This window comes from Lolium rigidum, chromosome 4 (assembly GCF_022539505.1).
Source record: "Lolium rigidum isolate FL_2022 chromosome 4, APGP_CSIRO_Lrig_0.1, whole genome shotgun sequence".
Classification (NCBI taxonomy): domain Eukaryota; kingdom Viridiplantae; phylum Streptophyta; class Magnoliopsida; order Poales; family Poaceae; genus Lolium; species Lolium rigidum.
In genome coordinates this window covers 154,879,634-154,904,177 of record NC_061511.1, presented here as the reverse complement: position 1 = coordinate 154,904,177, position 24,544 = coordinate 154,879,634, and the positions used below count along the sequence as shown (strand labels likewise).

The 24,544-nt window shown below is 44.8% G+C and overlaps 2 protein-coding genes across 2 annotated transcripts; one reads left to right on the top strand and one right to left on the bottom strand.

The window, feature by feature from the left end:
• The first annotated feature begins 333 nt into the window (after positions 1–333).
• On the top strand, positions 334–7,345 carry LOC124647666. Its single transcript, XM_047187573.1, has 8 exons — positions 334–561; positions 1,030–1,773; positions 2,466–3,626; positions 3,765–4,092; positions 4,197–4,452; positions 4,529–4,679; positions 5,238–6,729; positions 7,116–7,345. Exons 1-8 carry the CDS (start codon positions 334–336, stop codon positions 7,343–7,345), a joined length of 4,590 nt encoding a protein of 1,529 aa, XP_047043529.1.
• Positions 7,346–7,981: 636 nt separating this feature from the next.
• Positions 7,982–12,222, bottom strand: LOC124708660 (tobamovirus multiplication protein 3-like). The gene is made up of 11 exons (XM_047240334.1): positions 12,058–12,222; positions 11,765–11,855; positions 11,616–11,668; positions 11,443–11,535; positions 11,285–11,356; positions 9,985–10,057; positions 9,828–9,873; positions 9,383–9,446; positions 9,247–9,300; positions 9,049–9,126; positions 7,982–8,323 (listed from the first exon to the last, which is right to left on the bottom strand). Exons 1-11 carry the CDS (start codon positions 12,220–12,222, stop codon positions 8,231–8,233), a joined length of 882 nt encoding a protein of 293 aa, XP_047096290.1. The 3' UTR covers positions 7,982–8,230.
• Positions 12,223–24,544: the final 12,322 nt, after the last annotated feature.

The window sequence follows — 24,544 nt, the reverse complement described above, 5'->3', positions numbered from 1 at the left end:
TCTTAAGCTTTGAAATGGAGGTAGTACCACTTTCACCTTTCTCGTTATTAATTATAGTGTTACATCAGATTTTTACTGATACTACTTATGATACTCTCATAATTGCATAGTTCGTTCTCATTACATAGTGGATAGTCTTAGAACCTGGAGAGTCACGACTTTGGAACGGAGGGAGTACGGCACCCTACAGATATGTGGGCCCGAAAATACAGCAACCAATCAGAATTCAGATTTCAGAAGTCAGAACTCACTAAACCTAAGGAATTCTTTTTTATTCCCCCAAATAGCAGCGCAGCGAGCCAGGCTCCCCCTCGCACTCGACGCCGCGGCGAAATGCGGCGACCAAACGACGCCGGCAGCGGCGGCGACGCGGGCGATTGGAGGCGCGGCGGCGATCCCGCGGAGTCCTCTCACGCGTTCGACGGCAGCGACGACGAGCCGGCGACGACGGTAGCCTCCTCCGGCGACTCGCTGTGGCAGTGGCGGAGCCAGGGCCTCTCCGAGGTGGTGCTCTCGTGGTCGGTAGACCAAATCCTCAACAAGGATCTGCTCCGTGATAAGGTAACGAGCCGCTAACCTCCATCCCTCCCCCCTCCCCTCAATTCGCCGCTTAGCTACTTGGTGTGGGTTGCGAGTGGTCCCTGTGGATCTGAAGAAACGCGTGCCTTCATAAGCCTGAATTGGGACGTATACTGGGGTAATTTTGTATTACTATGTAGCCATTTTGGGTGCTTGTGCTGTGCATAGGTAGAGAATTTTGTGTAGAGCTGGTAATTATGCCGGACACTTGAAAATTGTCCTACTTTTGATGCGCTTTACTGTAGAAGTTTTCACTTTTGGGGAGCATTGACGCACATTCTTATCTGCCCAATAAATGAAAAATGTGTAGTAGAACTGCGGGAAATTGAAATGCTTAACTACCTTAACAAAGGAAGCCCATTGATATGCTGTTCATGAGCTATATGAACTTTGTTTTGCCAATTGCCTGAAATAAAACTATGGATTCACGGAATGAAATTGTCGTCTCAGGTGTCCAAGATCCCTCAGACGTTTAACAGCATGGAGCATTACATGACATCGTTTTTTGGACCACTTCTAGAGGAGGTCCGGGGTGATATGTCCTCAAGCATGGAGGACATCTCTGGAGCTCCATATGCAAGATTGCTATCAATCAATGCAATGAGAAAAGGGAATGGGATGTATGAGATCAAGTTCGACAGATGGAAGGGAGTGTTTCCTGGTTCTGGGGCCGATGGATATAGGCCGAAAGCGGCAGATATTCTACTTATTTCAGAAACAAGACCAGCAAATCAATCTGATATTCTCAAACAGTCCAAATCCTGTGTCATCGTATGGATTAATAAGGTTCAGGGTAATAAAATGACCGTCAAGGCATCACGGAGGATGGAGATTGGGGCTGATGGAGATGAGCGGCACCCAATGGGTGTTCACAAGTATGAGAAGTTGCACGCTGAAGATTTGGACAAGTCGTGGGAGATATTGGATCAAGAAGCAATGCAGAAATCCATCAACTCACGTTTAAATGAAAAAAACAGGAAAGAACCACCAAAAGGTAGAAAGTCCCTTGAGAAGTGTAGTGATCCGCTGGAACAAAATGGCACAGGGATGTCTGGAAATTCATCAAGGCGATGGTCCTTCTATGCTATGAACCTGACTAATATGATAACATATGATCGTGTTTGGATTACGCTCCGAAGGGGGCTGACAATGCAGTCAGAAGTCATTCTTAACATGCTGGGCAAAAACAATTATGTAAGGCTTTCTTTCAGCTTTAATGTTTCCTTCCATGGTTAATTTGCACCGCTCAAGTGGTTAAATTGCTTTGGTATGTAAATGAATGCACATGGAATTTTGATCTGATATATGTTGTGTGGAGGTACCTAAGGATCATCTAGTTCCATATCTTATATACCATGTGAATGAAGTGCATATTCTGATACTGGTTCATCTTTTTCTTTCTGTTTGCATGGAATGAAAGAATATATTTATTTATCTACATGCTATTGAACTATATGCTAGAGCCCTTGTTTTACCATACACATAAATTTGCATAATATTGCTGATGTAGTTGCTATATAGTCGATGGTATATGGATATCAGAACTTTGTAAAAGATTACTTCCCAGGTCATGTAGTATGGACCATGGTCAACTCCATCTTAATGTTTATCCGTTGGTTTAGCTGTACATGTTGTGGCATATTGTATCTCATCCCTATCATTACATTGCTACCATTAGACTTTACACCTCAGCCGTCATGTGTTTTAGTTAAGAAGCTAGATACATTCTTATTGTAAAAGCTGAATGCGATGCATGCTTCTTCATACTGTTCCATATTTTGGTACTGATATTATTTCTCTTCTTTGTTAACATAATCCCTCTATGTAACTGTTGTGTCCTTCTGCATTTTGTATTGAGCGCTGTTTTCAAATTGATGTTTTTGCAGGCTATTAGACATTGTAGGCACTGCAGCAATGAATCACATGGTGAAATCAAGGACGATCTTTGCAATTTTAAGTTGAATGACTCACAGCTTGATGCAGTAGCAAGTTGTATTTCAGCTAGTAATTGTCCTCATAGATCATCTTCCGTGGGGCTAATTTGGGGCCCACCTGGCACAGGTAAAACTACAACGCTTGCAGTAATGCTACACATGCTTCTGATGAAGAAACAGAGAATTCTTGCATGTGCTCCAACCAACATGGCTGTCTTGCAAGTAGCTTCTCGTCTTATTGGGTTGGTTGAGAACTTCTCTCTAAGCCATCATTATTCCCTTGGTGACATCATTTTATTTGGTAACAAGGACCGTTTGCACATTGGCAAGGAGTTGTCAAAAATATATTTGGATGACCGTGTCAAGAGTTTGCTGAGGTGCTTCAACCGAGAAGTTGGGTGGAAGCATTGTGTGGATTCTGTCCTGAAATTCCTAACAAATTGCATTTCTCGGTACAAAATGTCCCTAGACATAGAAGCAAGCAGTGATGGTTGCAACCCCACTTTTAAGAAGTATTTTACAAGTAAATTCAGCATTTTAGCAAAAGAACTGGTAGCATGTATTGATACATTCTTTGACCATCTTCCAGCGGATACCCTGGGCAAGAACTTTGAAAAGATGATGTTTGTGAAAAGTATGATATATAAACTGCAGCAATTAGTGTGTGCAGATGATGTCTCTGATGAGCGTCTTTTTACAATCTTCGAGCCCTCCGATGAACTTTCTGACCCTTCTATTGATCATGATGGCCTGAAAGATGATGCAACTGAGGATCTTCCTGACTATGACATCTCTCTAGATAACCCTTTGGAGATAAACTCTAAGTGCATTAAAACCCTGATGGATCTTTCAAAGATGCGGCTTCCTTGTGAAGAGAATGAATCTTCCATCAGAGACTTGTGTTTGAAGCAAGCGAAACTCATATTTTGCACTGCTTCTGGTTCGTTTGAACTGTTCAGGCTGCAAGGTGTGATGCCTATAAGCATCTTAGTTATTGACGAGGCAGCACAACTAAAAGAAGCCGAATCACTGGTTCCTCTCTTGCTACCAGGAATAAAACATGTGCTGCTAATTGGGGATGAAAACCAGCTATCATCATTGGTCAAGAGCAAGGTACCCTTCACCGCAAAGTACCCTTTTGTTTCTAAGAACATTTTGAGTGTCATATTGTCTGTTATCCTCCGCACGTGTTACTGATTATCTTCACACTTCCTTAGTTGATCATACTTTCTCTTTGCTGCTACCTGCTAGATTGCTAAAGATGCTGCCTTTGGACGAAGCCTCTACGAGAGATGGTGTGAAATGGGTTACGACAAGCACTTGCTGGAAGTACAATATAGAATGCACCCTTACATTAATAAATTTCCAAATGCTAACTTCTACGGTAACCGAATTTCGGATGGTCCCAGTGTCAAACGGGAAGATTATACCAAGAGTTATCTCCCCGGTCGTATTTATGGTGCCTATTCATTCATTCATATTGAAAATGATATGGAAATGCTTGATGACCTTGGCCAGAGTTCAAAAAATATGCTGGAGGTTGCTATAGCAGCCAATATTATTGAAAGACTTGCGAAAGGTAATATCAAAAGCTTCAACTTTTACATATCATGTTGGATGAATAAGTTATTGCTAAGCTGCAGGAGAATAAAGCTAATCACTGTTTGTGTAAAACTATCGTAGAATGCTGGGAGAAGAAGCAGAGAACCAATGTTGGTGTAATATCTCCGTATACCGCCCAAGTAATTGCAATGCAAGAAAGAATTGGAAGAAAGTTTGAGAAACATGAGTTTCTGTCTGTTACAGTAAAATCTGTTGATGGATTTCAAGGTGGCGAGGAAGACATAATAATAATTTCAACAGTTAGGTCCAACAAAGATGGGAAAGTAGGTTTTCTCTCTGATGCTGGAAGAATAAATGTGGCTTTGACAAGAGCCAAGTAAGTTTTCCTGATTCAGTGATATTCAAGAGTTTGTTTCTGCCTTTTCATTGAAATACCTATATGATTTCCTCAGGTACTGCCTTTGGATCCTTGGAAATGGAACCACTTTGCTTGCTAGCAATTCAATATGGGCAGAATTAGTCAAGGATTCAATAAAACGTGAGTGTTACTTTGATGCTCTCAAGGACAAGAATTTAGCAGAAACAATGAGGCTTGCAACAAAGGTAATGCTGCCCTTGTTGTGTGGAAATAATGGTCTTTGTATATATCCTGCTTCTTAGGTGCATGTTTATGTTGCTTAACAGTTTGCGATGGCTTTAAAATCTACAGTTTCTTATTGCATCCTTTAAATTGCATTATTTGGCCACTATTCATGGCTACTCATTTGAGAATACATGCAGGGCTAATGGCTATGCAAGTGTAAAGCTATAGTGTGGTCTAGCGGCCTGATGCTCTCGGTGGAGCACTTGAGTCATGCAGGGCCTTGCAGAGTGGTGTCAATCTTGCTAGAACACTGCTCGGCCAAGAGTCTAGTGAACCCAATTTCCTAAAATAACCCAAATTAGTAAAAAGGAATGGAATCTAGTATGTATGAATATTGAACTAGGTTTAGGTTGATGTGCTAACTGCCGACTATTTTCTTGTTTCTGATCCTTTGTTCAGTCACATTGTGGTATTCAGTACAATTGTCCTTTATAGTCTTTGCATTCTAGACTGGCAAAAAGATTAGGAGGTTCTTTTTCAAAATTGCTTACAGTAGTTTATTTTTTTGCACTTGTCAGAGAAGTGGCCGCACAATTGATGCAACTGGAGTGCCATCTTGGTCAGTAAGGGCAAGGGGTGATTTAACTGTGGCTGGCAGCAGCCCACCGATAAGACGGAGTCAGCTTCCAGTTTCTGGCAGTGCACGGAGCATAAATAATTCTTATGATTCGCGACCAGATGGCCATGATTTGCGGTCAAATGCTAGTCGGCCAAACAGATCTAGTTTCTTAGCTCCTAGAGAGGACATGCAGAGAACACACTTTCAGCAGCACAGAACCTTTTCTGGTGGTGACTACTACAATCAATCACGAGGTGTCCCTGCTAATCAATATGGGCCCGACAGGTGCAGGCCTTCCTGTGACAAATATGGTGCTCCGGAAGGGTTCAGAGGACAGTCTGAGCGGCATCTCGGTCAGCGCCATCATAACAGAACTGTTCAGGAACCCTTGTGCAGCACTTCTCAAACAGGCAATGGCAGGTTTGCTCCAGGATCAGTTCGGAGGGCAGGATCACACATTTCCAACGGTATTCTTGGCGCATGGCAGCCTTCAAATTGCAACAGGGATATTCAGAACAGGACAACTTCTCCGTTATGGCCAGTTTCTTCTCAAAGAAGGTCCAGTTCATATGGAAATGCTGATCCTCACCTTTGGAGTATGAACAATGAGAGGCAGCTCAGCAGTCATCCGCAAGCACCATACACATACAGAGGACGAGCGCCACACAGGGGAGTTGCTGGTCGAGGGATAGGAAGGCCTTCATTTCATGAGAGACTAACTAGGGGTGGCCGGGATGAGCATGCCAGCAACAATCGGATGGAAGAACCTCATAGTGGGCGGCAGCATAACACTTCTGAAGCCGTGTCCCGTGGTTTGCCAGTTCCAGAGCAGAGAGGGGTGAAAAGAGACTGGCACGACGCAGAAGCATCAGATTCACCTCAGCAGAACAAGACAAAAGTAAGACCTGCTGTTGAGAGTGCAGATGGACCTCATCTTCAAGGGCATGATTGCAGTTCTGGTGTTGCATCTAACAAACTGGCAGTTCCTGAGCAGCCTGAGATGGAAGTAGATGGGTGTAATGTAGAAGCATCGGATCCACCCCACCAGGACAAGACAGAAATAAGATCTGAAAGTGCACATGAACCTCATCGCCAACCTCAGGATGGCAGTTCTGGGGCCGCTCCCCAGAGACCGCCTATGCCAGATCACCCCGAACGTAAAGCAGAATCATCATGTTCACCCTGCCAGGACAACACAGATGCGAGGCTCGAAAATTCAGACCAACCACATGGTCAGCCTCAGGATACCAGCCCCAGAGCCGCTGCCCACGAACTGCCTGTTCTTGTTCAGCCTGAGATGAAAGGAGAGGAGTGCAAAGCAGAACCATCAGATTCCACCCACCAGGACAACGCAGAAGCAAGCCCTGGAAATTCAGATCAGCCGCCTCGTCTGCCATTGGATACCAGTTCTGACACCGCCCTCCCACAACTGGCTGCCTCTGAGCAGGGAGGCATGGACATAGACTCGCGGAAAGCGGAAGCAACCGTCATACCTGACATTAACATTAGGCTCGAGAGCGTAGAACCAGATAGCTAGATAGGCTCTGAAGTTTGATATATGCTGCCTGTCCTATTTTTTTTTCTCTGTATAGGCTAGTCATATCATCTTATATCATATTCCCTTTGCGCTCTATATCAGCAAAAGGATTTACTTGTATAAGCATGTAGCGCTTTTGTTTGTGTAGATAATTAATTTTCTGCGGGCTGCGGTAGGGACCCGGAAAGCTACCTAAATTGTTGTTTGCAGCTGGAGGAATAAGAGAAAGTGTCTGGGTTTATGGGCAGACTGAATTGTGATAGTGCTGTTCTGTTACCTTTATGATGATGCTTTTTCCAGGCTTCGGCTTGGTTTGGGAGCTGAGATTGTTGAAAACCGTGCCGCTGCTGGCATGGCCGCGTTGCAGCGCTCGTTACTGGGAATCTGAACCATTCTCTGCTCCTTTTTTCGAGAGCACGCAAATTGCGTGCCATATTTTTATAGAAGGTAACCATTCTCTGCTCCTACTTGGTCGTGCTCCAGAGTTGGCTGCAGGCATTCCACGGTACGGCGGCTTCCCGGTGGCCTAGCCAGGCAGCGTGCTGTGGAGAACGCGGCGGAACGGCAGTTGGGTTGTTAGGTTGGACTGATCAGTAAAGCGAGCAAACCTGTGCTAATTCAAAGACGAAGCTCCCACTTTCGGATGTCGATCCCCATCTCAGTAGCAAGCAGCGGGCCAAGACTGGCAATCATCCCGAGCATTCTGTGAACCACGCCGTCGAGTCGAGCCTGTGAATCACAGGGCCGCCCTGGTGGCCACCAGGCCCACCACGACGTCCATGTAGACTGGTTCACTCTTGCTGCTCCTACCATCGTGGGCATCCACGCCCGTACGTTTCTGTTCTTCTGAATCTACTGATCTACGTGCCCAGTAAAAAGCTCTTCTGCACGCCGAGTCTGATTTACATCTTCTGTCTACAGTCTGGGAGTTATTTTCTTTCAAACTTTCAGTTTCACAGGTGGGGTGCTGGGTACATGCAGCAGCAGCCCTTCCACCGATTAACCGAGGATCGACCCAGCTTGATTCATACAGACACAACATCCACGGATTTCTGGGATTTCTGAGATACAGCTCACACATCGGAAAGGCGAAACAGCAAGGGGTCAAAAACAAATATGCCAACTGCAAATCCTGTAACGTGTACAGGGCTACAGAGATCAAGCACTGAGAAGAACAAAGGTATATTACATAGATAACTTACAATTTCTAGACCTGTAAACAGTAAGACGTTGCATTTTTTTTCTCTTTCCTTCTTTTACACACAGTAGTAACCTTAAATCCTAAAGGCTTCCTCGCATAAAACCTGGGCAAGCTTCAGAGCAGGTGCGGGTGATTTCCACGTTGCCGTTCCTGTATTTACCATGCTGTATAGACTCTGTAAAAACAACATTCGTCTGTACCAGCCAGGCCTGCTCTAATGGATAGGATGGTATTGCGTGATCCCGCGTTTTGGTGGCAGTTTCCTTAGGATAAACAGAACCATAGCTGAAGGCAAGATCTCGACCAGCTGCACAACAAGTTAGTGAACCCACTCAGCAGTCAGAAAATAGTTAGGTTCTTGAGACAAAACAATCTTGCACAGATGATATCTCTCAAGCACTCCGAAAATATTTAACCTACGTTCTCTATTTCAAAGTATATGGTGATGCCCCTGGTAATCCCTTTTATCTCTCGACAAGTGCCTTGAGTAAGACCTTTTTGTTTAACTTCCTATTCTTTAAAACTTTGATTTATTTGGCATGCCTAACCATATTCGTATGTACATGAAACTTGTCACTGCAAGCTATTGTAATATGATGGTATTCCTAATCGTTGAAACAATTTCCTTGATCTGCTATAATAACTTTAGTGTGTGGGCTAGGCTGACCCTGGAGCTATGCCATCTGCACACAAATCCTACTAAACCCGATATCCACAACTTAGTTGTCTACCCGTGTGGCCATGCACATTCAAGACACACCATGGGGCAGCTAGTAAATTCTCCATCCAGCAGAAATAATTATACTAGTGAAATCTAGCAGCGCACAGGACATGAAACTGAAATTAGTTTCAACACTTCAGATTATTCAGATGTCTTGTATCAGCCATAGACTAAAATTTTCATAATTGTACTTATAAAAGTGATTGACGTTCTTATCTCAATGTCTTAATGCTGGTTTGGTCATAGGACATAACAATGCGAGTCAGACTGTATAAAGTGATGTTCAACAATATAAATAAATGGAATCATACCAGGTAATAAAAGAAATTCAGAATTGGATGGCTCAGAATATCAAGATCAGCTGCTTTATCAAATGCGTTGAGGCACATCTGGAAATTACACGCTCAAGTTAGTAGATAGTCCTCTAACTCACCAACCTGAATTGGTAGTAGAGTAGAATAATTCAACTAAATGCTAGCACTTTTTGTGAGGGATTTGCAAGCACTTACCATGACACATCTGATCAAGAAACAAGTGAAGCAGATTGTAGTCACGTAGCCAACCTGCAACACAGGAGACAGCATTACCATATAGTTGTCACGGACAATCCTCCAAAACTGAAGACTAATCAAACACAAAGTATACCTCCTGCAGTTTCTTTCGTCTTCCTTTTGATTCCACAGGGAAGCGTTGCAACATGAGAAATAACCTACAACAATAGACAGAATATCAAACATTGTATCAGTCGATAAAGCGTTCTGCTAGCTATACTGCATGCATTCTTCTGCTGATGGCACTTTCTGCGCCCTCGTATGGCACAGAGCACATACATGGCACAACCTGGTAATAAAAGCACAATGGTTGTTACACAATAGGAGTTGTCCATATTTTCACTGCTAAATTAATCTAGTTTACGGTCCAACCAATAAAATACATTTATAGTCTACAGGAAAACACTGTGGTAATAATAGTCACTATAGTGGTGCAAGCATAGAAGTTGTCGCAGAGATTTTCAGCACTAAATATAGCCGGTCTAAGATAACAGACAGTAAAGGATACTAGGAGAACAGCTTAGCAAGGAAAATATTACCTCCCACCATACAGAAGGAACCCAAAAGCTGCAAACAGTGATACTCCTGAGAATTATAGCAAAAGATCAAGCTCTCGAGTTAGATAATATTCTAATTACATTGAAAAGCGTTCGCGCACACTCAGAGAGAGAGAGAGAGAGAGAGCAGGAATTTTACCTGCAAAGAACATCTTTGATAATATGACCATAACTCGAACTGGTTTCCACCACAAAACCAACCATAGAATTATCTGAAATTTGAAACTCATGCATATTAGGGCATCTCATGGGTGTGCATAGTGTCATTTGAACAGTCATTAATACAAGATAGAATGTGATCATATTTCCTTAACGAGTACAAAGTATACATTAGACTGCTTAGTGCAATCAACATCAAAGAATCAGTTATAGTAAGTAATATTTCAGGATACTGGCGTACAATTGATTGGTTCCAATAAACTTTAGATAATCTTGGGAAAACAAACAAGAGTATGTTATCTTGCAAAAAAAAAAAACTACCTCAGACGTCTATTTATAGACGGAGGGAGTATGTTATAACTTATAACTACCGCTTATCTTGTCAAGTTGTCGTAGCAACAAAATTGGGGCATTGTCAATGTCATATTGTCATTATTTTAACGATTGATTTCGATAAACTATATACGTGATCTGGGGAAACAAAGGAGAGTATATTATCTATATTAAATAAATAATAATAAATACTACCTCCGTTCTAAAATAAGTGTCTCAGTTTTGTCTAGATACATCCGTATCTAGAAAAAGTTGAGACACTTATTTTTGGATGGAGGGAGTATGTCATAACTTAACTACCAATTATCTTGTCATAGCAACAAAAATGGGGCAATACCAATGTCATTATAGAGATTGATTTCAATAAGCGGTAATCTAGGGAAACAAAGGAGAGTATATTATGTACATTAAATCTTGTCATTATAGAAATATGTTATGAAATACATGGCGTATAAATTTAGTCAGAAGTCAATGGTCTCTAAGTTTGACCAAGTAAATGCACAAAAATAAGATGTACAACACCACATAAATATCAATAGATCCACCATAGGGTATATTTTCATGATGTATTTACTCCAAATTGTAGTTTCTGACATTTCCTTATAGTTATTTGATCAAAATTAGTAAGTTTTGACTTCTGGCTGAACTTATAAACCATGTATTTTTGGGATGGACGGAGCATCTGGTGATAACAACAAAAATGGGGCAAAGTCGATCTCATTGGCCGTAGGCTACCACTCCTACGCATCAAAAACAATTTCGGAGCATCACATGCTCATAGGTACTAAGATGCAGTTAATGTCTAGATATCCAGCCCAGCATGCCAGCATAAGATGATCTTTCCAGCCTTTATTTTTCTGGGTTATCAGTGAAAAGTTACAGGCATGAGCTAATTGAATCAAATTGTAAATTACAGTGTAATGAGAAAATCTAGGCAGTAAGATCACCTGAATTGCATAGACCACACCATTGATCCAATAGAAAGTTGGCCTTAGCCCATCAGTCGACATCGCACGTGCCTAGCGAACAACGTCACAGATTAATAGGTGCAACGACAATGACATGACATCACAAGAAACTCCCGAACACAAATACGGTCCAGCACCTGGTAGTAAATCTCTGCCCAGAACAGCACCAGAAGCGCGTAAGTAGTGAAGAAGGCAAGCCCGGGCATATCGAGAATCACATGTTGAAGTATCTGCAGGTCCACATTGCTTAACCCATTATGTATGCCCAATCAATTCGAACACCAATTTGTTCACGTAATCAGCCACAAACCTCTGGCTGTATCAGCTGCACGTTTCGCCGCAGCACGAACACGATAGACCGCACTGCAAAACAAACAGACAGAAAGATCTGCCATCAACGCAGAGCAAGCAAGCAAGGTGAGCCAGCCAATGGAACAGCACAAATGTGTGTTTACCCACCGCCGTTGACGACGAAGTTGAGGAAATGGAAGACCTTCTGCGTCGTCCACCCGTACTCGGGCACCCTACACTCGATTCTGATCAATTGTATCTACAATACAGATTGAGCTCCAGAAAGTTAACATTTTTTTTATGACGCCTCACGATTCGCTGCAGAATCCCCAATTTTGAAATCGAGCACGCCCCGGATCAAAGGTAACCCGCGTAATTGGGGCGAAAGGAATACACGGGCTAAGGTAATCGTGGGATCGGGCCAGGACGTGACGGATCAGAAAGCGAATTTGGGTGCTTACAAGCGCGACGACGGAGACGATGCCGTAGAGCACGGCGAGGGCGTGGAACATGCGGTCCTGCCACATCGGCGACTCGTTGACGTCTTTCCACCAGTCGACCGCCCCGTTGAGCGCCGCCGCCGCCGACGAGGCCGCGGCGGCGTCCGCCGCGAACAACCGCCCCATCCCGCGCGCGCGCCTCTCTCCCTGTGACCAGGTGGCGCCGCCGGAAGATTCGATTCGAAGCGGGGGCAGCGGACGGCGACGGGGGCGGAGGAAGGCGACGCGGGGCTGGCTCGTCTCCAGGGGGGGGATTCGAAACCGAAAGAAATGGATTTTGGGAGGATCGATTTTGTTTCGGTTTCGTGGAGGCCGGGAGAAGGATGGAGGAAGGAGAAAGAAGGTTCGAGCCGATGCAGGGGGTACGTGGAGAGGGAGCGCTTCTGTGCGTGAACCTGGTCCACGGTGGAACACACAAGCGAGGTGGGACATGGCGGGGTGTGTGGTGTATGGACCTGGCGCAGCGAGTGTCGTCGAGAAGCGGGCCTTAGTCCAGCACGACGCGCCGGCTGAATGAGGTGGCACGCCTCGACAGGGGTGTTTTATGGGTCCTCCGTTTTGTTCTTCTTTTTTGCTTTGACCATTTTCTATGATTATGTTGTGCGAGTCGAAATCATCTTGGACATGTAAGGTAAGAAGAGGACAATCAGTCAGGCTATTGTCCACAGTCGAGACAAACCATAATTAATCGACGCCATCCTCCTTAATAACATGTATGGATAGGTCTCCCAGAAAACTAGAGGCTCATACCTACTATCAAGTATAAATACCTTCTCTTATAGTCACAACATCTACTTGCCAGAGTATTCACTAGCAACAGAGAGCATGCAAGATCACAAATAACACATGACATGAATATATAATCGATCTCAATATAGTATACAATATTCATCGGATCCCATCAAACACAACATGTAGAATTACATAAAGATGATCTTGATCATGTATGGTGGCTCACAAGATCTATACATGAATCACAAACTGAAGAAGACAGCCATCTAGCTAATGCTATGGATCCATAGTTCAGGGATGAACTTGTTGCGGTCAGAAACCCACCGGCGGGCAGCGACGGGCAACACCGTAGAGCCGGGAATTTCCCGAAGATCGCGGGCTGGCCCCGGTCCCCTCCGAGCGACGGCCCGCAAAGCCTTCGGCACGCACGTCCGATGCTGATGCAAGGGCGTGCCACTCGACCTATACCGGTCGGGAAGGTGTTGGATGATGCCTCGCTTAGTTTCCTGCATGGCATACACGTAAACATTAAATACTAGCCTCGATCGGCTCTCGGGTTATCCCGTGAATCGGCTCAAAGAGCCGATCCACCCATGATGCGTACGAGGTGTACGATCGGATGGTGGTCCTCGCTTGATCAAGATAAAGCTAAAGCGACCTACTACGATTTGGGGTTTTCACCGCATAATCGGAACATCCTACTCGTGATCGAGCTCGGCGGCCACGCACGGTGATCGTAAACCGACCCTAGACAAGGCCTAAAAACCAACACGAAGTTGATCCTCGGAACATCCTTTCTAGGGCTAGCAAACTACACCCTACGCCACACTGGATCCTTCGACCCGTTTGTAAGGCCTAACAATGCGAGATATTAAACTAATCCTTGAAGAACAAGGAGCAATCATAACGGATCGGATCTACTAAATAATGATCAAGCGGGTGCCGCCCTTACACCCAAGATAGGTGTAAGGGCGGCTAGATGCCTAAGGGTTGCACGACGATAGCATATGATATGATGAACAATGCTAACCCTAAAACATCTATGATAACTACGTTGCTCGCCATCAAAAAGGCTTCGGTACGAGCAACGCATGAACGACGAATAAACGTGTCTTGCCCTAGATCGCAAGATGCGATCTAGGCAGCATGGTGCTTACCGGAAGAAACCCTCGAGACGGGGGAGTTGGCGATGCGCCTAGATTGGTTTGTGGTGAACGTGATTGTTGTTTATTTCATAAACCCTAGATACATATTTATAGTCCGGGGACTTTCTAATTCGAGCGTGCACCTAACCGTGCACGGGTTAAACTCTAACTTCTAAACGACACGTATCCCACTATGTTACGGATACACGGGCAAACTAGCCCAAACTTGGTATGGAAGGCCGATTCATGTATTTCTTCTATGTATATTCTTCAAGCCCATCTCCAATCGCGGCCCACCTCTGATCCGGTCAAATTCTGGTGATAACACATGCCCCCTGGTTTTGGAAATGACATTTCCAAAATCATTATGCTTTCCCTTCGTCGGGTCATGTCGTGGCAGAGCAGAACTGCCGCAGAATCTTTCATCATTTCGCCTCGCCTCCTTGGCTCCTCTGCACGAATTGGTAATTTCGGCATCACGTCCTCGAGAACCGCCACGGCATTAAATCTCCACTACACCCCCCTTTATTTATCTGTGCCGAACGGTTCGCCACTTCATCCCCCTGCTCTGTTCTGTCCACCAGCACCCAAAAAACCCTCTTCCCCTGTAGCAATGTCTTCCTCTTCTTCTACCTCCTCAGGCCTCTCCCTCCAATCTTCGCCGAAGAGCAAGAATGAAGACGACCTCCACTCCGGGGCGAACCCCATCTCCTCCGACAAGGAGGAGAAAGAGGAAGAAGTAGAGAAGAAAGAGGCCTCCTCCTCCGCCAGGTACCCGCCGACGAAGCGCTCCCGCATGTGGGCGGACAGCGAGGACGATGATGATGACGAGGAAGGAGAAGAGGAGGAGGAGGATGATTCCTCCTCCTCCGCTGGGTACCCGCCGGCGAAGCGCTTCCGTGCTTGGGCGGACAGCGAGGATGACGATGATGACGAGGAAGAAGAAACTCCGGCCGAAGGCTGGGGCAGCAGCGACGAGGAATTCTCCGGAAGTAGCGCCGACGGCAGCTCCGATGCCGACGATGATGCTAGCGAGGATTAGCAATGTAGGATTAGTAGTCCCTGAGCAATCGGCTCTTCTTTTGTTCTTCCTTCTTTGAGCAATCGGCTCTTCATTGTAAAAATCCTCCCTTATTAATGAAGAAGACTTTTCTCAGCTGATTCTGTCCCTTTTCACACTTTGCCGATTAAAGCGAGTCGACACATTAAGAGCCGATGGCAGAGCATAGGCCCTTGCCATAAAACGCGAGCAAGGCCAACTCTATCGTCTTTCACATGGTGACCTGCGATCTATCTGAAGGAGCAAAACTCAGATCCCCAAATCACCGTTTGAACAAATCCAGCCCACGGCCATATGAACCTCAGGTGTCGATCGTGCAGGTTTGCAACTCGCGGCGGTCCCAAGGGCAATATCACCTAATGCCCATGCTATGGTCCCCTTCCGAGCAACTCCGGTGATCTTCTTCCGTAACGGCCCACCACTTCTGCGAAGCTTATGATGCGAGGTCGGCCGATGACACTCCAATCGGCTCCCCAAGACGAGTGCCTACCAAATCAGTCGCCCCGAGCCTCAGCCAAGGCGAGAACGGCGGTGAGGACATACAGTTCAGACTAATGGACCCGAACTTGAGCAAATCTGAGCAAACTTGCTACCACCTTTTCTTCCGTTGAAAGCCGATGTTGCAGATAATCACTAACGGCTTAATGAGCGAAAAGCTGCCTTGTACGCCAAAACTCCTCTGACAGCACTGCCGAACTGGCAACCTTGCGAACAGAGTCGGAGGTCCTCAAAGAAAAGGGTTGGAAGTCGATGTCCGTGCATCGGCTGCATATCATGCGAATTGAATTTATTTTTTTACGGGCCGATTTTTCTATCGGCCCCCAATGTTTCACCGCCTATGTGTATCGCACATGTTCATCTGATTAGGTGCCCCCCGAGCCGATTCTGCCAGGTATCTGCTGAAATCAGTTATGTGGTTATCCAAGGCACTAAATGTGAACGTTGGCTCGGTTAGGACCAGCGTGGACTTCTTCCAGCTCATCAGCCGACGTACACCCATTGCCCATTAGATCGACGTTGAACCCGAGCGGAATGAATGGTGAGGATAATTTTGGCCGATTGCTGGAATCGGCCTCCATGTTGCTTGCTCGATGAAGGTTGTGCAATGTTCCTCCATAGATCCTTGGGGCCGATCACATGGATCGGCATCGCCATGTTTGTCCATAGATGTTGCTCTTGTTACACGGTCAGGCCGGTGGATAAAACCATCCTAACCCCGTCCTTTGTCACGTCGATGCGCTCGCAGTCGTCCAAATTGATGCCTGAGAGTGGCTCTTGGCCTGATGTCTCCCAAACATTCATGCCAGCCGTTGAAATCTCGGCTGAATCATCTGCGTGGACGACTTCTACTTCATCTCCATCCCATCGTATTAGGCATTGGTGCATCGTGGATGGAATGCAACAATTGGCGTGGATCCAATCTCTCCCTAGTAGGACATCATAGGTGCTCTTGCTGTCGACAATAAAGAACGTCGTAGGGATAGTTTTCCTTCCTACGGTCAGATCCACGTTCAGAACACCTTGTGCGTCAGACGCTTGGCCGTTGAAATCCCTCGGCGTCACATTGGTCTTGATCGGATCCGAGCTAGAGCGTCCCAACCGACGTAGCATGGAGTAAGGCATAATGTTGGACTGCCGCTCCGGTGTCCACCAACATCTTGTTGACGAGGCTGCCCATTGATGTAACCTCGCAAGTACGGGCCTTCGGATGCCTCGTAGCTTCTTTCTCGTGGCTTCTCAAATATGACCGGCCGTGGGCCGCAGTCAAGTTGTGCCACAGGTGCTTCGTCTAATCTCGGAGCACTAAACTCCGTTGGAAGGATGAACACCATGTTTGTGCCAGCCCGATGTCTCATCATCGGCTTTCTTTGTCCGGGGCGCCACTCTTTCCTTTGTGGCCGACCTTCTTCGTCCGTGGTTCGCTGAATTTTAGCGGCCGGATCAGGCCGCGCCTTCCTCAACGTGTGCGGGTATAACCTTTCGGCTTCCTCCAAACCACGTAGTCGCTGAACCCTTCGCTTTTGGGAACGGCCGAGCCCATCGAGGGCACCACCTTGGCCGATGATACTTGTCTTCTTCTTCATCATCGTCCTCTAGTTCCTCGAGATCTTCTACCCGAGCGGACTCAGCGTTCTTGTTCCGAGGCGGGAGAGGCCCTAGACGTTTGAACACGGACGCATTAGCTGCATCCTTCTTCTTTTGTTTACATTCTGGGCAGTTGCCGATTGTAGGCAATCGGCCCATTCCTGAATCCCAGCGAAGTAGTCGAAGAAGGGGCGGTCCCGGTGCCTATCCACGTCGTCTTGCTCTCTCGACTTTTCCTTGGCGTGGCGCTCATATCGCTCCTCGTCGCGATCATGCCGACGACGTCTCCCGTCGTCCCTAGCCGGACGATCTTTTTCATCATCGTCGTTGTATCGCCGGCGTTGGTCATATCGACCCACATACTTGTTGAGGAGGTGATCGAGAGAGGTCGCCGATATCTTACGTTCCTCACTTCTCCCTCTCGTGATGTAGCGCTTGCCATCGTGACGGAGCCGATCGCGTGGAGCGGCTTCCTCTCGTGTCCTTGCTATGAGAGCAGCTGCCTCATCTCCGTCCTTACCGAGTGGTGCCCGGGTCCTACCATGTTGATATTGCACGAGAATCCCGGCTGGCACCCTTCATGGTAAGTGTACCCCACCATGTTAACGGCGGGGAAGGGGTGTGTGTCGACCTTCATGGCGTACTCGGCTGAAAATTAGCCGCCCTTGTTCTATCGCCATTTGGACCTGCCGACGCCACACCCCGCGGTCGTTGGTGGCGTGGGAGAACGTGTTATGCCACTTGCGGTATGGCTTTCCGTTCAGCCTCCTGCACCGTGGGGATCTTGTGGCCTTCGGGTAACTTTGAGTCGCTTCTCCTTGAGTAAGAGGTCGAAAATCTGCTCATCTTTGGTCCCGTCGAAGTCAAACCCTTTTGGAGGACCTTGTGGCTTGCATTTTCCGGAACTAACCTATTCACGAACGATGCCATTGACAAGATGCCGCGCTGCCTTATTTTGTGCTCGTCGTTTTTGGTTCCGTAAAGGTCGTTCGGGCAATATTCTCGAATTCGACGAAACGAAGACCAAACCTCCTATTTTTCCCTAAGCGTCCGTAACACCGAAGAAGAGCCTGAGAGGGGCCGCAGGGCCACCACACCATAGGGCGGCGCGGCCTGGCCTCGGCCCGCGCCGGCTCGTGGTGTGGCGCCCTGTGTGCCCCCCGCGCCGCCTCTTCGCCTATAAAATCCCTTTCGACCTAAAAACACCGTAACTCTTGACGAAACTCCGTAAAGACCTGTGGGCGCCGCCACCATCGCGAAACTCCAATTCGGGGGACAGAAGTCTCCGTCCCGGCACCCCTGCCGGGACGGGGAAGTGCCCCCGAAGCCATCTCCATCAACGCCATCGCCTCCATCATGCTCCGTGAGTAGTTCCCCCATGGACTACGGGTTCTAGCCGTAGCTAGTTGGTATTCTCTCCCCTATGTACTTCAATACAATGATCTCATGAGCTGCCTTACATGATTGAGATTCATCTCGATGTAATCGGTGTTGTGTTTGTCGGGATCCGATGGATTGTTACGTTATGATTGTCTATCTACAAAGTTTATGAAGTTATTGTTGCCGCAATCTTGTTATGCTTAATGCTTGTCACTAGGGCCCGAGTGGCATGATCTTAGATTTGAGCTCTATACTTATTGCTTAGATTGTATCTACAAGTTGTATGCACATGTCACCGTCCGGAACCAATGGCCCCGAAGTGACGTAAATCGGGACAACCGGAGGGGATGGCGGTGATGTGAGGGACACATGTTTTCACGGAGTGTTAATGCTTTGCTCCGGTACTCTATTAAAAGGAGTACCTTAATATCCAAGAGTTTCCCTTGAGGCCCTGGCTGCCACCGCTGGTAGGACAAAAGATGTTGTGCAAGTTTCTCATTGCGAGCACGTACGACTATTATTGGAAAACATGCCTACATGATTAATGATCTTGATATTCTGTCTTAATGCTATTTCAATCCTATCAATTGCCCGACCGTAATTTGTTCACCCAACACTTGTTATTGGAGAGTTACCACTAGTGTAGATAGCCGGGAACCCCGGTCCATCTTTCATCATCATATACTTGTTCTACATGTCAACTCAAGTTTTCCGGTGCCATTGCTCTCATATTACTATTACCGCCGCCGTGTTACTCGTACTATTGCTCTCATATCATCGCTACTTTCACATCACCCCCGTTACTAGTGCTTTTCCAGTGTGCAGCTGAATTGACAACTCAGCTTGTTAAGGCTTATAAGTATTCTTTACCTCCCCTTGTGTCGAATCAATAAATTTGGGTTTTACTTCCTCGAAGATCGTTGCGATCCCCTATACTTGTGGGTCATCAAGACTATTTTCTGGCGCCGTTGCCGGGGAGGCATAGCTCTACTCATAAGTTCACCTGGGAGTACACTCTACCTCTCTCTCTACTGTTTTATTTTATTTTGTTTTGCTTAGTTTACTTTTGTCTAGTTTATTTGTGCTTAGTTTATTTCCGTCTAGTATTAGTTTGCTTAGTTTACTTTTGTCTAGTTTATTTCAGTTTTGTTTTACTTTTCCTCATATACCCAAAAATCCATAAAAATTTGAAAAATCGAAAAATTAAAAACTCGTTGTTATGGGAGAACCAACAACCTACTTGGAGCTTATAGAATGCTATAATAATTATAGAGAATCAAGAACTGGTAAAATAATGAGTGCTATGATAGAAAAATTGAATACAATTGCTAAAATCTTGCTTGAACGCCATGATATAAACTCGTTGCTCTCAACGAGATACTAAACATCTTAAATTTCAATGTGGCTTTAGTGAGGAATTTTTAATTAAGAGCTATAATCGGAATTGCTATATTCATTATGGGTTCGAAGAGGTAGAACAATTTGTCTTATTTATGGGAGCCTCCGAGATAGAATCCTTCATGGTTGAGAATTATGAAACTTGTGTTGTTTGTAAGGGCCTTAAAGATTATGTCTCTACTATCCTTAATTCTTGCATAGAATGCTACAAAGAGGAATCCTTATATCCTTGATTATAAAGAGAGACACATTAATGCACAAGAATGCACTCACAATTTGCAGGAACCTGTGGAAGAAGGAATTGATGAACCTGAAAGCTCATTGGATGAAAAAGAGGAGGAAATTGATGAACCTGAAAGCTCATTGGATGAAAAAGAAGAGGAGAGCGACGAACAAAAGGAGGAAGAATGGATTAGCTACCCATGTCAACCTTCTAATGAGAGTAACTCTTTATCTCTTACACTATTTGATTGTCCTCCATGCTTACCGGAAGAGGTTGAATGTTATGTTCCTGTGGATTCTCTTGAAGTATTGCCTATGAGTAAAACTTGTGAAAATAATTATGCTACTGTTATTTATGATAATCCATGCTACTTTGATAAATCTTATGATAATGCTTTGTTTGTGCCCGATGTCGAAATGCATGGTACTAAAGAATTTTGCTTGGCAAATGTTTATGATAAAGCTCTAGATGATGGTCCTATGTTACTTGATAATATTAATTGTACTACTAATGAAAATGGGATTGGAGAGTTCTTGACTTATTCTATGAGTCCCATATCTATTGAGATTGATCAACTACCTTGTTATATTATTAATAAAAGTAAGTTTGAAAGTTTTAATTCCACTATTCTTGAACTTGATAAAAATTATGTGTTTGGAAATCATGAAAAGTATGCTGCATGTGATAGTTATATTGTTGAGTTTGTTCATGAAGCTACTGAAAATTATTATGAGAGAGGAAAATATGGTTGTAGAAATTTTCATGGTACTAATACACCTCTCTATATGCTGAAATTTTTGAAGTTGTTCTTGTTTTATCTTCTTATGCTTGTCACTTTGTTCTTCATGAATTTATTTGTGTACAAGATTCCTTTGCATAGGAAGCATGTTAGACTTAAATGTGTTTTGGATTTGCCTCTTGATGCTCTCTTTTGCTCCGAATACTATTTCTTGCGAGTGCATCATTAAAACTCGCCGAGCCCATCTTAATGGCTATAAAGAAAGCAACTTCTTGGGAGATAACCCATGTTTTATTTTGCTACAGTACTTTGTTTTATATTTGTGTCTTGGAAGTTGTTTACTACTGTAGCAACCTCTCCTTATCTTAGTTTTGTATTTTGTTGTGCCAAGTGAAGCCTCTAATCGAAGGTTGATACTAGATTTGGATTTCTCATGCAGAAACAGATTTCTATCTGTCACGAATCTGGGCTGTTTTCCCTGTAGGTAACTCAGAAAAATATGCCAATTTACGTGCGTGTTCCTCAGATATGTACGCAACTTTCATTAGTTTTGAGTTTTCTGATTTGAGCAACGGAAGTATTTATTTAAAATTCGTCTTTACCGGCTGTTCTGTTTTTGCAGTATTCTGTCTCTCGTTTTTTGCATTGTCTCTTGTGGACTTTAAGCGAGGTTTTCTAGACGTAGAGGGCTGTAGCTAATGTTTTATTGAGTTCTTGCAATGTGCCACTACAGGACCAAGGTGGATTCAAATTTTTTGAGTACTAACCCCTCTAATGAAGTTTGTGAGAAGTTTGGTGTGAAGGAAGTTTTCAAGGGTCAAGAGAGGAGGATGATATATGATCGAGAAGAGTGAAAAGTCTAAGCTTGGGGATGCCCCGTGGTTCATCCCTGCATATTTCAAGAAGACTCAAGCGTCTAAGCTTGGGGATGCCCAAGGCATCCCCTTCTTCATCAACTTATCATGTTCCTCCCCTGAAACTATATTTTTATTCGGTCACATCATATGTGCTTTACTTGGAGCGTCTGTGTGCTTTTATTTTTGTTTATGTTTGAATAAATTCGGATCCTAGCAATCCTTGTGTGGGAGAGATACACGCTCCGCTTTTTCATATGAACACTCGTGTTCTTCGTTTTACTTTTAATGTTCAATGATAAAAGTTGGAAGCTATTGCACTTATTTATATTTGGTTGAAAACAGTAAAATGCCTCATCATGTCTTGGGTAATTTGACACTTGGCAATTGTTTTGAGCTCTCAAGTAGATCATGATTAAGTTTTTTCATGTAGTCTAAGCCTATTAATGGAGAACTACTGTAGAGCTTGTTGAAATTGGTTTGCACAATTGATCTCTCTTAAGGTCTAGATATTTTCTTCGGTAAAAGTGTTTGAGCAACAAGGAAGACAAGCTGTAGAGTATTATAATGCTTGCAATATGTTCTTATGTAAGTTTTGTTGTATCAGCTTCATACTTGTGTTTGCTTCAAACAACCTTGCTAGCCTAAGCCTTGTACCGAGAGGGAATACTTCGTGCATCCAAAACCTTGAGCCAAAAACTATGCCATCTGTGTCCACCATACCTACCTACTATGTGGTATTTCCCGCCATTCCAAAGTAAATTGCTTGAGTGCTACCTTTAAACAATTCAAAATTTATCATCTCTGATTTGTGTCAATGTTTTATAGCTCATGAGGAAGTATGTGGTGTTTATCTTTCAATCTTGTTGGGCAACTTTCACCAATGGACTAGTGGCTTCATCCGCTTATCCAATAATTTTGCAAAAAGAGCCGGCAATGGGGTTCTGCCCAATTAATTAACTTGCATTAATAATTCTCTTCACGTGTTTTGCCCCGATCTATCGTAGCAACTTAATTTGCAAATAGACACTCCTCCATGGTATGTGATTGTTGGAAGGCACCCGAGGATTCGGTTAGCCATGGCTTGTGTAAGCAAAGGTTGGGAGGAGTGTCATCCATAAATAATGAAACTAAAATAAAAGCACTCCTTCATGGTATGAGATTGTTGGCAGAGCACAGAGGGATTCGATCTAGCCATGGTTCGGAAAGAGAGGTTGAAGGAGTGCCACCCAAAAAAAAATAATTCATGGGAGCCGCTCTTGAAGGTCTTGTCTGAGCGAGGGAGTTAGAGTGCCCACTACCATTCGTTGACAACAACAAACACCTCTCAAAACTTTACTTTTATGCTCTCTTTATGTTTTCAAAACCAAAGCTCTAGCACAAATATAGCAATCGATGCTTTCCTCTTTGAAGGGCCATTCTTCTACTTTTATGTTGAGTCAGTTTACCTACTTCCTTCCACCTTAGAAGCAAACACTTGTGTCAACGGTGCATTGATTCTTACATACTTGCTTATTAGCATTCATCATATTACTTTGTGTTGACAATTATCCATGAGATATGCATGTTACAAGTTGAAAGCAACCGCTGAAACTTATATCTTCCTTTGTGTTGCTTCGATGCCTTTACTTTGAACTTATTGCTTTATGAGTTAACTCTTGTGCAAGACTTTTGATACTTGTCTTGAAAGTACTCTTCATGAAAAGTTTTGCTATATGTTATCTACTTGTTAGCAACTATAGATCATTGCCTTGAGTCACTTCATTCATTTCATATGCTTTGTAATAGTATGATCAAGGTTATGTAAGTAGCATGTCACTACAGTAAATTATTCTTTTTATCGTTTACTCGCTCGGGACGAGCAGAACTAAGCTTGGGGATGCCGATACGTCCCCGACGTATCCATAATTTCTGTCGTTCCATGCTTGTTTTATGACAATACTTACATGTTTTGCTTGCACTTTGTGATGATTTCATGCATTTTCCTGAACTAACCTATTAACAAGATGCCACAGTAGCGCTTCCTCGTTTTCTCGCTGTTTTTGGTTCCGTAAAGGCTGTTCGGGCAATATTCTCGAATTCGACGAAACGAAGACCAAACCTCCTATTTTTCCCGAAGCGTCCAGAACACCGAAGAAGAGCCTGGAGAGGGGCCGGAGGGCCACCACACCATAGGGCGGCGCGGCCCGGCCTGGGCCCGCGCCGTCCGTGGTGTGGCGCCCCAGTGTGCCCCCTCGCGCCGCCTCTTCGCCTATAAAATCCCTTTCGACCTAAAAACACCGTAACTCTTGACGAAACTCCGTAAAGACTCCGTGGGCGCCGCCACCATCGCGAAACTCCACCTCGGGGACAGAAGTCTCGTCCCGGCACCTCGCCGGACGGGGAAGTGCCCCCGTAAGCCATCTCCATCAACGCCATCGCCTCCATCATGCTCCGTGAGTAGTTCCCCCATGGACTACGGGTTCTAGCTGTAGCTAGTTGGTATTCTCTCCCCTATGTACTTCAATACAATGATCTCATGAGCTGCCTTACATGATTGAGATTCATCTCGATGTAATCGGTGTTGTGTTTGTCGGGATCCGATGGATTGTTACGTTATGATTGTCTATCTACAAAGTTTATGAAGTTATTGTTGCTGCAATCTTGTTATGCTTAATGCTTGTCACTAGGGCCCGAGTGGCATGATCTTAGATTTGAGCTCTATACTTATTGCTTAGATTGTATCTACAAGTTGTATGCACATGTCACTCGTCCGGAACCAATGGCCCCGAAGTGACGAAATCGGGACAACCGGAGGGGATGGCGGTGATGTGAGGGACACATGTTTTCACG